This window comes from Danio rerio, chromosome 16, assembly GCF_052040795.2.
Source record: "Danio rerio strain M-AB ecotype USA chromosome 16, GRCz13ab, whole genome shotgun sequence".
NCBI lineage: Eukaryota > Metazoa > Chordata > Actinopteri > Cypriniformes > Danionidae > Danio > Danio rerio.
Window position 1 is genome coordinate 54,596,341 of NC_141036.1, and position 14,097 is coordinate 54,610,437.

A 14,097-nucleotide genomic window follows, 5' to 3' on the forward strand; every position below is an offset into this window, starting at 1 on the left:
GTAAGTAGAAATATACAGTTGAAATTTACAAAGTTGATGCGTAAAGTTTAAATTATGACAAAAAAATTTATAAAAATGGCATACTATCTCATAATTATGATATAAACTGCAAAATTTCATTGTTTCTTCCCACAATTGTCTTTATATATTATAATATTGTTTTTATTTTATTTTTTTGATTATAATTTTACCAAAACGTGATTTCTTTCCTAAAAATCAAACAAGAAAAGGGATTTTGGTCCATTATTCAGATTTATCTCATTATTATTATTATTACAATTATTATTATTACTATTAAGAAATCTAAATTATAAGCTAAAAATGGACATTGAAAACAGTCGGCTTTATGAGAGAAAAACATAGTAAATATAATTGATGGCCTACCATCTTATAATCATAATTCATGACTCAATATGTGATCATTTTTACTTTTTAATCTCCTAATTATGACTTTAGAGCAGTGTTAATTTTGACAGCAAATTTAGATTTAGTCTTAGTCTTTTGACTAAAATTCCATTTTAGTTTTAGTCAAATTTTAGTCTTCTGAATCATTTTAGATTTAGTCTAGATTTAGTCGACTAAATCTCAAAAGATTTTAGTCGACTTAATCTAATCTACCCTTATGATGGTGTAATCGCATCCCGTGTCTCCTGTGAATGAGTTACTTTTTAAATGTGTGTGCGTGCGTGCGTTAGGCATGGGACGATAACCGTTTTCAAGGTATACCGCGGTTTAAAAAAATTAAGGTTTGAAAACCGCCAACATTTTCTGTAAAACCGTTATTAAGGTACGTGTCATATTTTTTGTTTAGTTTTTTAGGACAACAGTATCAATATACAAAGATGCCATTTTTAAATTGTAAAGATATCAGTGTTTTTGAAACAAATGAAGACAGCAGAAGTCATTGATTTATTTAAATTATTCAGCCTGACATGTTTACTGTTTTAAAATATTATAAATCTTTTAAAAAATAAAATATATTGTTTTCAAAGAGGAACATTTTTAGTTTTTTTTACCCAGAGATGTAAAAAGAATATATTTAAGAGCAGTAATCACAATACTGTGATCTTTTTATCCAAGGTTATCATACTGTCAGAATCTTATACCAGCCCGTGTCTAGGGTGCGTCATGCATCACACTCTCAAGATTAATCCTGATTAGATATTTTCCTCAATCACATCCTCGTCTCGATTTATTAGTCAACAAAGAGTCAGTAAATTTTTATTGTAGTTGTCGTCATCATCACTTAATTTTTATTAAGTTTTCATCTAGCTTTTGTTGGTATATAAACTTGTTTGTCACTAAAATTCGGACAGAAATCTTTCATCAACGAAATTAACACTGCTTTGGAGGTTAGAAAAGTTTCACAAATTGATCTTCCATACAGCAGTCATGCATATTTGCAACAACATGAGGGTGAGTAAATGATGACAGATACTATTATTATTATTTCTACATGAATTATTCCTTTAGATTAGTGGTGAATGCGCTCTGAAAGTTACCAACCAAATCCAAATGCCAAAAAAGTTGCTCCAACTATACAACAAACCTAATAGAAATATCCCCAGTACATTTCTCAACCAGGTCTGTTTCGGTCACTTTACAATAAGGATCATTAGTTATTGCATTTACAAACATGGATGACGTATGAATGATACTTGTACAGCATTTATTAATCGTAATTAAACATTAACTAATGCATTATTAACATTCAAGTTCATGTCCTGTGTTAACATGAACTAACAACTGTATTTTCATTAACTAAGTTCACGTTAACTAACATGATCAAATACTGTAGTAAATGTACTGTTTATTGTTTGTTCATGTTAGTAAATGCATTAACATTATCAAATACAGCCTTATTGTAAAGTGTTACCTTCTTTTAAATTGTTAAAAAAAAATCTGACCCTTCAGTTTGGACGCCAACATGAAATATTGATATAAACGTAAACAAAAACATACACAAACATATGCACCACCTTACATCACAATAGATTGCTTCTCGCAACAGTAACCGTCTCCTCCATGCCGTCTTTGAGTCTGTCTCGGCCCTCTGGGCTTATCCAGTAAATATTAATGTGGTTTTCCCATCCAGTGCATTTACCGATAACAATCTCTCCCCATCTCTGCTCCTCCTTCCTGGATACCGGAGTCCTTTCGCTTCATTTAAAGATCTCGATGGGGAAGGGATGCTATCGAGCGAGTAAAACGTTCGGTATTGGTGAAAATGTCAGCTGAGGTGTTTGCCATGACAGTGTACCTGTCGGAAACTGTAAGCTACTCAACAACAACCAAGTCGTTTTGTCTTGGTATCTAAAATCACTATAACAAGACCTTTTCCAGTCTCACTGCATTGCATTTGTCTTGTTGTTTCATGCATAACGCCAGGTGAACTGGTTTAGTTTTGAAGAGAGAGTTCACACAGAAATGAACATTCTGTTCCCCTTCGGGGGGAACTTCAGCACTATAAGTGGATTTGATTGTAAAATCCACGCATTGGGAGGTTCGGTTCAGAAGCTACTCGTCTGAAAGAGTATTGAACGGGCCAATTAAGAATGAATTGGCAGCGCAAGCCTGCGCAGGTGAGCGGCATAAGCAATCAACTGAGTATATAAGCTCACCTGGCGCCAGCAGACACTATCCTTTTCGCTTCAGAGACTTTCTGATCGAGTCGATGAGGGTTCCTCCTGCTGTGACCAGCGATTCTGAGCGAACGAGAGCATTCTCCCGGTCCAGAGTGTGTACACGCAGTGGCAGACGGTCGAGCTGGGTTTCTCCCTTGCCTGGCGTTCTTTGGGTCCGGTCCTCCAGAGCGGTGCGTATAAAGTTGCAAACTTCACAGAAAGAGCAACACAGTCGTGCAGCACGTCCTTATCAGGACGCCGCTCCGACTGTGCGTTTCTGGATGCGGTGGTTTCCTGTCCTCGGATGATGGGCGCGGGCACTGTGTTACATGTCTGGGGGTCCAGCATGTTAATGCGCTGCTCGCGGGCAGTTCATGTCGTCATTGCGGTGCCATGACTGTTGCGCAAGATCGCGGTTAGCCTTTGCAAAAGGGCGAACCACCCCAGTTGTCCCCTGCTCTGCAGCGGGCACTCGGGCAGATCTGAGGGTTTCAGCGAGAGATAATCCGTCGCCCACGGGCCCGCGGACCTCCCGCTCCTCTAAGCGCTCCATCCAAGCTTCGGGCGGGGGAAGCGATCCGTCTAACAGATGGTAGCCCTTACGCCCGATGACACCGGAGACCAGATGTCCACCGCGGCATCGGAGGGTGGGCTTTCATTGTCCGATGATGATCCAGACCCGCTCGCCCCCTTCGGGCTGGTGAGCGCTGTCACTACGGATCCTGAAACGGACATGTTAGCCGTGCTTTCCCGGGCTGCTTCGGCCGTGGGTTGGAGATGGTTTATCCCCCAGCTCCGCGGCCGGACCGACTAGAGGGGCGTTCCCTTCTTCCCGGAGGTGCACAGTAGGCTCACGCGGTCTTGTAAAGCACTTTTTTCTGCTCGTGCTGCGTGTTCCTCCACCCTAACCACTCTTGACGGTGAAACAGCCAGGGGGTATGTGGCGATTCCTCAGGTTGAGTGCGCGATGGCGGTAAATCCGCGCGGCGCCTCTTCTTGGCGGGTTCGCCTCGTCTCCCATCCAAAGCCTGTAAGTTATCTACCTCCCTCGGAGCTAGAGCTTACATAGCTGCGGGCCAGGCTGCTTCCGCCTTGCATGCGATAGCCACCTACCAGCGCTACCAAGCGCAGGCGCTGGCCGAGCTGCACGAGGGTGGGTCCAACCCAGGCTTACGAGCTTCGCACCGCCGCCGACTTAGCTCTTCGGACTACTGAGTCCGCTGCGTGTGCGTTGGGGAGGACGATGTCCACATTAGTGGTCCAGGAGCGCCACCCCTGGCTGATATGCGCAAAGTCGACAAAGTCCGCTTTCTTGACTTCCCCATATCCCCAGCCAGGTTCGGCGACACTGTCTGTGAATTCACCCAGGAATTCAAGGCGGTGAGAGAGCAGTTGGTGGGTGATGTCTTATCGGCGGTCCGTAGCCCGCTCCGCCCGCCGTGCCATTCATACCTGCTCCTCGCCGAAGGCGCCCGCCTACGAGAGCTGCTCCGCCCCCGCACACGCCTTCGGCGAAGCGAGCGCGTCGGGCACCTCGGAAGCAGGCAGCCCCCCTGCCCAGAACGCCGCTAAGTCCGGCAACGGACCGCGAAGCGCCCCTGGGACAGGCCATCTGGAGAAGAGGGAACTTGCTCTTTCCCCGCTGGAGGGCGGGGCCCCATTTCCAACGGCACTTTTTACTGCCATGAAAACATTATGAAAGGGCACTTTTCACTTCCCCAGATGTGACAGCCCGAAATCTGCCAGTCTGGGACGCTATGCTTTCTAGCTTGCAGATTCGGTGCGTTTCGCCAGTGGCTCACGAGCGCTGGGAGGACGGTCTCCTTTCTCCCACCCCTCGAGCCTCCCCTCCGGAGCTCGGGTTTGGAGTGAGAGCAAATATCTCACCTCCAGCTTTTCCGTGGGACCCGCGAGCTTCCCGGATCAGCACACCCACTCCGCGCTGCCCCACTGCTGGTACGTCAGCGATTGTAGCGATGAGTCCATTAGCGAGAGCTCTGCCTGCCTGGTTAGCGCGGGCCAGCTCTTCGCGGTGGCTCATACGCACAATCAGACTCGGCTATGCGATTCAGTTCGCGAAACGGCCCCCCAAGTCACGGGTGTGTATTCACCAGGGTCAGCCCCCTGTCCGCCCCTGTCTTGCGAGAGGAGATTGCTGTCCTCCTGGCGAAGGATGCAATCGAGCCGCTCCCTCCAGCCGAGATGGAGAGCGGGTTTTACAGCCCACGCTTCATCGTGCCCAAAAAGAGCGGTGGATTACGGCCAATCCTAGATCTGCGCGTTTTGAACCGCTGCCTGCACAAGCTGCCGTTCAGAATGCTCACGCAGAAGCGCATCATCCGGTGCGTTCGTCCTCTGGGTTGGTCTGCAGCATTAGACCTGATGGACGCGTATTTCCATGTCTCCACTCTTCCTCGCCACCGACAGTTTCTGCGGTTTGCGTTTGAAGGTCGAGCTTGGCAATACAAAGCCCTCCCCTTCGGGCTCTCTCTGTCTCCGCGGGTCCTCACCAAGCCCGCGGAGGGTGCCTCAGCGCCCCTTCGGCTCGCGGGCATCTGCATACTCAATTTCTTACGACTGGCTGAATTTGCCCTCTCTTTGATTATGCACAGAGTTGATTATGCACAGAGACAAAGTGCTCTGGCACTTCCACCTGTGGGGGTTTCAGGTCAACCGAGAAAAGAGCAAACTCGCCCCCGTGCAGAGGATCTCTTCTCTCGGGCTGGAGCTGGACTCGGTCACCATGGCAGCGCGCCTCTCCGGAGAGCGCGCTCAGCTGATGCTGTACTGTCTGAGAGAGCTCGACAGTAAAACAGTGGTCCCACTGAAACTATTTCAGAGGCTCCTGGGGCATATGGCATCCGCAGCCGCTTCATGCCGCTCGGATTATTCTATATGAGACCACTTCAGCACTGGCTTCACGATCGAGTCCCCAGACGCGCATGGCACGCGCGCGCACACCGAGTCTCTGTTACTGTGCTGTGTCGCCGCGCCCTCAGCCCTTGGAGCGACCCCTCGTTCCTACAGGCCTGGGTGTCTCTAGAACAGGCGTCCAGTCTTGTTGTCGTTTCAGCAGACGCTTCCAACACGGGCTGGGGGGCTGTGCGTTGCGGGCATGCGGCTGCGGACCTGTGGAAAGGTACCCAGTTGCATTGGCATATCGCTTGGAGCTGTTGGCAGTGTTCCTCGCTCTCCACCGTTTTTTTCCGGTGCTGGAGCGGCAACACGTGCTGGTCAGGACGGACAGTACGGCGGCGGTGGCGTATATCAGCCGTATAGGGGGTATGCGCTCTCGCCGCATGTCTCAGCTCGCCCGCCGTCTGCTCCTCTGGAGTCATCCGCGGCTGAAATCGCTGCACGCCATTCATATTCAGGCAAGCTCAACCGTGCAGCCGATGCGCTCTCACGGCAGCCTTGCGTCCTGGAGCATGGAGACTCCACCCCGAGTCTGTTCAGCTGATATGGGCGCGATTCGGGGAAGCCCAGATCGATCTGTTGCTTCCCCCGAGATCGCTCATTGCCAGTTGTTCTTTCCCTGACCGAGCGCTCTCGGCACGGATGCACTGGCTTACAGCTGGCCTCGGGGCACGCGCAATACGCGTTTCCCCCAGTGAGCCTGCTCGCGCAGTTACTGTGCATGGTCAGGGAGGACGAGGAACAGGTTGCTGGTTGCGCCCCTCTGGCTCAACCGGACCTGGATGTCAGAGCTCTCCCTCGCGATAGCCCTCCCCTGGCAGTCCCTTCGAGAGAGCACCTACTCTCTCAGGGACAGGGCACCACCTGGCACCCTCGCCGATCTTTGGAGATTTTAGACGCGAGGAAGACTTAGGTAACCTCCGATTGCGGTGGCTAATACCGTCACTCGGGCTAGAGCCCCCTCCCCGAGCGCGCCTATGCCCTGACGTGAAGTCTATTCACTGAATGGTGTGTCTCTCGCTGAGAAGACCCCCGTAATTTGCCAGATCAGCGTTGTGCTTTCTTTACGCCGAGAGAAGCTGGAGAGCAGGCTGTCGCCCTCCACACTCAAGGTTACGTGGCTGCCATCTCCGCTCTCATAACGCGGTGGCTGGCAGCACCGTGGGAACGCATAACCTCATCATCCGGTTCCTCAGGGGCGTTAAGCGAATTAATCCACCCCGCCCCCTCTCATGCCCTCTTAGGATCTCGCCCTCGCTACACAAGCCGCGTCAGATCCCTTCGATCCTCGACTCAGTATCTTTCTGTCCCTGAAGACAGCTCTGCTGGTCGCGTTGATATCGATTAGAGGGTCGGGGACCCGGAGGCATTTTTCGGTCAGTGACTCGTGCCTGTAATTGGGCTGGCTTCTCTCACGTATGAGACCCCGCCCGCGATATGTGCCCAAGGTTCCTACCACTCCGTTTTAATACGAGGTAGTGAGCCTGCAAGCGCTGCCCTCGGAGGAGGCAGACCCAGCCCTTATTTATTGTCCAGTTCGCGTTTTGCGTATTATCCGGACCGCACTCAGAGTTTAGATCATCTGAGCAGCTCTTCGTCTGTTATAGCGGTCGGCAGCAGGGAAGTGCCGTACCGAAATAAGTTCCCACTAGATTGTGGATGCCTTCTTTCACTATCAGAGCCGAGATGAGCCGCGTCCCCCGAGAGCGCGTGCGCACTCCACTCGGAGCTTCGCATCCTCTCGAGCGCACGCACGCGGCGCCCCTCTAACAGACATCTGTAGAGCTGCGGGCTGGGTGACACCCAACACATTTGCAAGGTTTTACAATCTGCGAGTGGAGCCGGTTTCCTCAAGGGTATTAGGTAACCCTTGGTGATTGAGGAAACAATTCGGTAGGGTGTTGAAACACGCTTGCTGCGTCATTTTCCCTAACACGGAGATACGTGCGCCTTTTTATCTGTCAGTAAAGTTCCCCGTCAGGTGAGCCCTGCAGATTCCTCCGTGGCCCCCAGCACTGACTCAGCGGAGGAGTCACTTGCTGGCCCACTACGTTGTAGGTCTGCCCGCTGGTCAGCCCGCGTTTTGGGTAAAGGTGCCTGCTATGCGTGGTCCCCACTAGGCGATCCCATATGCTTATTCAGCCACGGTTAAGTCCCCCCCCTGGGCGGACCCGTGTCTTCCCTCCCCGCTAACCACTCCTTTGCTATGCGTACTCCCCCTTTTTAGGGCTAGTCCATATGTAAATTCTGCCATCTATCCCCCCTTGGGTAACGGATGGCCTCCGCAGCGTCCTCCCTATCGGGATTGCACGCTTCCCAACGTACTGTCGTATTTTCCTAGAATTATCTAGATGCTCACGACTTCCCAAAAAATATATATAAATCCGTAAAACTTCTGTTGAAGTAGGATAAATTAGGGCCAGGGACACGTTGGAGGACCGCGCCCCCCATGATGTGGGTGCGTCACGCTTGCTTGACTATCTCCTCATCGGGGGTGTTGGTAAGGTGCAGTCATTATGGCGCTTTCAATGGGCTCCCAATGCGTGGATTTTACAATCAAATCCACTTATAGTGCTGAAGTTCCCCCCGAAGGGGAACGTTCGAGGTTACTAAAGTAACCCTTCGTTCCCCGAGGAGGGGAACGGAAGCACTATACTCCGTCGCCATAATGACTGTCCCTTAGCTGTTGAAAGTCTCTTCAGCTTAAAAAGGATAGTGTCTGCTGGCGCCAGGTGAGCTTATATACTCAGTTGATTGCTTATGCCGCTCACCTGCGCAGGCTTGCGCTGCCAATTCATTCTTAATTGGCCCGTTCAATACTCTTTCAGACGAGTAGCTTCTGAACCGAACCTCCCAATGCGTGGATTTTACAATCAAATCCACTTATAGTGCTTCCGTTCCCCTCCTCGGGGAACGAAGGGTTACTTTAGTAACCTCGAACGTTAGTAATTACTCCACTTGAGTTTCTTTATTCAATACAAAAGACCATGTTTTGAGAAATAATTTTAACTGGTAGCTAGTGACCATAGTAGAGCTGCACAATACACTACATGACAAAAGTTTTGTTGTCGATCCAAGTTGTAAGAGCAGCAAATAATAACTTGACCACTTGGAAAAGTTGATCACTTGAAAAAGTGGCAGATTATTCTGATGAATCATCTGTTGAACTGCATCCCAAACATCACAAATACTGCGGAAGACCTATTGGGACCCGCATGGACCCAAGATTCTCACAGAAATCAGTCAAGGTTGGTGAAGGAAAAATCATGGGTTGGGGTCCAGGTGCTCCAGGATTGGCCAGCCTAATCACCAGACATGAAAATTGTTGAGCACGTCTGTGAACAAGGAGGAGGCGTTGAAAATGAATCTAAAGAGTCTTGATGAACTCTGGGAGTCCTGCAAGAACACTTTCTTTGGCATTCCAGATGACTTTATTAATACGTGATTTGAGTCATTGCAGAGATGTATGGATGCAGTCCTCCAAGCTCATGATGGAGTCAGTCACAATATTCATTCTGTTTCCACTGCAGCATGACTTTATGCTTTACTGGACATTATTTCTGTTCAGTGACAAGACTTTTGTCTGAGCAAAGTCAGACCTTACTGTCCTAAATGAATAATTCAAAATCAAGGCATGATCATGTTTTATTTTGGTAAATAAGCGTAATCTAGAGGTCTTTGCCTTTTATATAAGCCACTTCTGATACCAAATGATCAACTAGAAGTCAAGTTATTATTTGATGTTCCTAAAACTTGGATAGGCGACAAGACTTTTGTCAGGTAGTGTATATAGTATAAGCATCGATAATTCACGAGAATCTGCAATGTGGAGTCTGGATTATAGTTGACCAGGTAGACAGTTCAGAAAACATTAAAATTGTGGAGACATTTTAGTGCAACCATAATAAATTAAAGGTGTATCATTTGCAGGTTATCAGCAAGCATTTTAAAGCATTTGGAATTACAACCCCAAATCAGAAATAGTTGAGACTGTATGGAAAATACAAATAAAAAAAAGAAAGTAGTGATTTTTAAATTTACTTTGACTTGTATTTCATTGCAGACAAGACAACAAACATTATTTAACGTGTTTCTCGTGATTTTTATAGTTGTTGTTTTTTTCTTTTTCAAAATATACTCGTATTACAATTTTGGTTCTTGCATCACATTTCAAGAAAAGCTGGAACAGTGAAGCATTTACCATTTTGTCATGTTGCCATTACTATTTACAACACTTAAAAGACGTCCAGGGACTGAAGACACCAATGATGAAGTGTTTCAGGTGTAATTTTGTCCCGTTCTTCCAGCAAACAAGTCATAATGTGAGCAACAGTACCAGCTTTTACTGATTTGGGGTTGTATTGCATTATGTAGCTTTAACAAACATTAATTTTATTTAATTCTTTATGCAATGAAGACTGTTTAATTTTATTGTAAATTAGTGATGGGTTGTTCATGAACGATTCGTTCATTTTGAATGAATCTTCAATATGACTCGGGAACTATGAGTCCATCTCTCGAGTCCTCTATCGGGTTTGAGTCATTTGTTCCTCACGGGCCAATCATATGCGTTTAGAGCCGGAAAACAATTGATCCCTCTCATCTCTCGAGTCCTCTATCGGGTTTGAGTCATTCGTTACTCACAGGCCAATCATATGCGTTTAGAGCCGGAAAAAGAATTGAATTGAAAGGTGAACTAATTATCATGGCTCCTATAAACTCAGACTGTGTACTATGGTTAAGATTATATGTGTCTGTCAGAGTAATGTGAACGAATCACTGACATTTAAAGATATGAAGAGGTGAGCTGAGCAAAGAGACAACAATACCTTCATAGACAAAAGAGCAGGTAAACATTGAATTATTATTTTCTCCTATTTTCTCCTTCTTATAGTATTGTATTCATGACTTATTTGTCATGTGATCAACCTTTTGGGCTAGTTGTAGATGCGTTTGGCAGCAATTCGTAACACTTTAATAATATTTTGGCAAATTAAACCAAATGAACAAAATGAAGATTTGTTCATCTCGATGAAATGATCCGAACTTCCCATCACTATTGTAAATTTTATTATTTCTGTAACTGAAAAATGTTCGTTGCTCTACTTTATATATCTATGCTGTTAATTTGTTAATTATATTTTCTTTAAATGCACTCTACAAAATCATCCCAAAGAATATAAAAGTATCAATTATTTCCAAATCAAGTAATTCAAGTCATTTGCAGAATGAAAGATATGGCAATATACGTTTTTTCCAATATTGTGCAGCTCTAGACCATAGTAGTACTATTAATTTCCTATTATGGCTGTCAGTGTCTACTGGTTTCCAACATTCTTCAAAATATCTTCTTTTGTATACAACATAAGATGCAAACCTGTAATGGTTTTGAATCTCAAGAAAAGGTAAGTTTTCATTTTTGTGTGAACTATTCCTTTAAGGGGCCATTCAGACATCTTTAAAAATGTGAGATGCAACATTTAGGAATGTTCTTAAAAAATGTTAAACACTCCACCCCCGATGTCATGTCAACTTGCTACTGTAAACAGAAACTTGCATTGCTTGCCCCACCTCTGAGACCTTCTGATTGGTCCACAATTATTTCCACATTTTCTGTTTAACGGAAAGATTTTTTCATCACATTTGTAAACATAATAGTTTTAATAACTCTAATAACTGATTTATTTTATCTTTGTCATGATGCCAGTAAATAATATTTGACTAGATATTTTTTAAGACACTTCTATACACCTTAAAGTGACATTTAAAGGCTCAACTAAGTTAATTAGGCAGGTTAGGGTAATTATGCAAGTCATTGTATAACAGTGTTTTTTTCTGTAGACGATTGAATAAGTATTGCTTAAGGGGGCTAATAATATTGACCCTTAAATGGTTTTAAAAAATGTAAAACTGCTTTTATTCTTGCCGAAATGTAAATGGTTGATTACTGCCTTTTAAGCCTACCAATAGGTGCAGAAGGCCCCTACTGGCCCTTTTCTATGAGCTGATAACCACTGATAACGAACATTCAATCGAGTGATAACATTCGAATTGGCTGACGTAACACTATATTTATTTATCACATAGAAAGATTTAGCATGTTGGAATAAAAAAAAAAAAAACTTGTGTGAATGGCCCCTAGTGATGTTTAGATACTAAATGACAAGACAAAACTTTGATTAGCAAAGTGTGTGTGTTTTTGTTGTTGTTTTCTTTTTGCAGGGTAGCATTTTAAACATTCATAAAGCTCCATCTTCCATTGGTCTTGTGGGTTTAAGCGCATCCTCAATCCTGATTGGCTGACGGCTCATCCGGTTTGTCCCCCTCATCATCACCTTTCTGGTCTTTACATGACCCTGTTTCAGCTTCTATTTTCACACTTTGCTCTTCCGCTTTACCGTCTACCTCGTCTTTAGCACCTTCATCTTTCTCACTGTTTCCACTCACTTCGTCTTGTTTTTCTCCTCCTACCTCACTTCCTGCAGCCGTCACTTCCTCCGCCCACTTCCCTTCCTCTGTGTCCTGTTTCTGTTGGCTCTGCACTTGAGCGTCAGCTTCATTATTCTGTTTTTCCGGCCGTCGCTCATTCACACTTGTGTTGGTGTCCTCAACGCTCCTCTCGGCCTTTTGATCACTTATCTCTTTCTCCACGGTGGGCGTAGAGTCTTTCTTCTTCTTGTTCTTTGGTGCGTCTTTGACCGAGTTCTTGTTGGACTTGTTTCTTGCTTTAAAGATGACTTTCTGAAACAAAACAGAAATGCAGACCACAGTTTTGTGAGAGATAAAGACGTAGCCTTAAAGTATGGATTAATAATTCATAAATCGCTCTTTAAAAAGGGATTCCTAAATCAGAGTGTTCATGATAAATCAAAAATGTGCACACTTCTATTTTTGGCAGAATTCAAAATGTGTGTTTGAACATTTATTTATTTGAAAAATCCATCCATCCATATCAACTTTTGTTTTTCTATTGTTCCCATCCATCCATCCATCCATCCATCCATCCATCCATCCAATTATCCCTCCATTCATCCCTACTTTTGTGTTCTATTGCTTCTATCCATCATTCCATCCATATCTACTTCTATTATTCTATTTTTCCAAACCATTCACATCTACTTTTTGTTTTTCTATTCCATTCATCCATGCATCCATTCACATCTACTCTTATTTTTCTATTCTATTCTATCCATCCATCCATCTATCCATCCATATCTAATTTTATTTTTCTGTCACATCCATCCATCCATCCATCCACATCTACTTTTTTCTATTCCGTCCATCCATATCTAAGTTTATTTTTTATTCCATCCATCCATCCATCCATCCATCCATCCATCCATCCATCCATCCATCCATCCATCCATCCATCCATCCATCCATCCATCCATCCATCCATCCATCCATCCATCTAACTCTACTTTTATTTTTCTCTTTCATCCATCCTTCTATCCATTAATCCATCCATCTCTACTTTTATTTTTCTATCGCAACCATCCATACATCCATCCATCGATCCATCCATCCATCCATCCATATCTACTTTTATTTTTCTATTATTCCCATTAATCCATCAATCTGTCCATTCACCTATTCCTACTTTTATTTTTTCTCTATTTTATCCATCCATCCATCCATCCATATCTAATTTTATTTTTATATCACATCCATCCGCCCATCCCTACTTTTGTGTTCTATTGCTTCTATCCATCATTCCAATATCATTCATTCATTCATTTTCATTTCAGCTTAGCCACTATATTAATCCGGGGTCGCCACAGCGGAATGAACTGCCAACTTATCCAGCACGTTTTTACGCAGCGGATGCCCTTCCAACCGCAACCCATCTCTGGGAAACATTCACACACACTCATTTACACTCATACACTTCAGACAAGCTTACCCAATTCACCTGTACCGCATGTCTTTGGACTGTCGGGAAACCGGAGCACCCGGAGGAAACCCACGCGAACACAGGGAGAACATGCAAACTCCACACAGAAACACCAACTGACCCAGCTTCAACCAGTGACCTTCTCGCTGTGAGGCGACAGCACTACCTACTTTGCCACTGCGTCGCCTCCATCCATATCTACTTCTATTTTTGTTTTTCTATTCCGTCCATTTATCCGTCTATCTATCCATCCATCCATCCATCCGTATCTACTTTTATTTTTCTATTTCATTTGTCCGTCTATCCCTCCGTCCGTCCATCCATCAATCCATATCTACTTTAGTTTTCTATCACATCCGTCCGTCCATCTCTCCATCCTTTTATCCGTTCATCCATCCATCCATATCTACTTTTATTTTTCTATCACATGCATCATAAAAATTGTTCTTGGAGTTTTGTATGATTTTAGCTGAATCACTGAAGTCACATGAAAAGTTTTGCCAATGTTTTTAGTTCCTATTTAAAACGTATCATATCAACATATCAGGGTCATTGCTGTATGTGGAGAGTCAGAGAGCTCTTGGATATTATCTAAAATATGTTCAATTGTGTTTAGAAGATGAATGAAAGATCTCAGGAGACTGAAACTGTGTAATTAACAGA

General features: G+C 44.8%; 1 protein-coding gene across 8 annotated transcripts in view; it reads right to left on the bottom strand.

Moving 5' to 3' along the window:
- Window positions 1–11,405: 11,405 nt before the first annotated feature.
- Window positions 11,406–14,097, bottom strand: part of rftn1b (raftlin, lipid raft linker 1b) — a 400,288-nt gene continuing 397,596 nt past the window's right edge. For all 8 annotated transcript variants that reach the window (XM_087288120.1, XM_087288116.1, XM_087288118.1 and 5 more), the window contains one exon: window positions 11,406–12,281. In XM_087288120.1, the coding sequence (XP_087144246.1) occupies window positions 11,826–12,281 (456 nt within the window). In that variant the 3' untranslated portion in view covers window positions 11,406–11,825. The remainder of the gene's footprint in view (window positions 12,282–14,097) is intronic.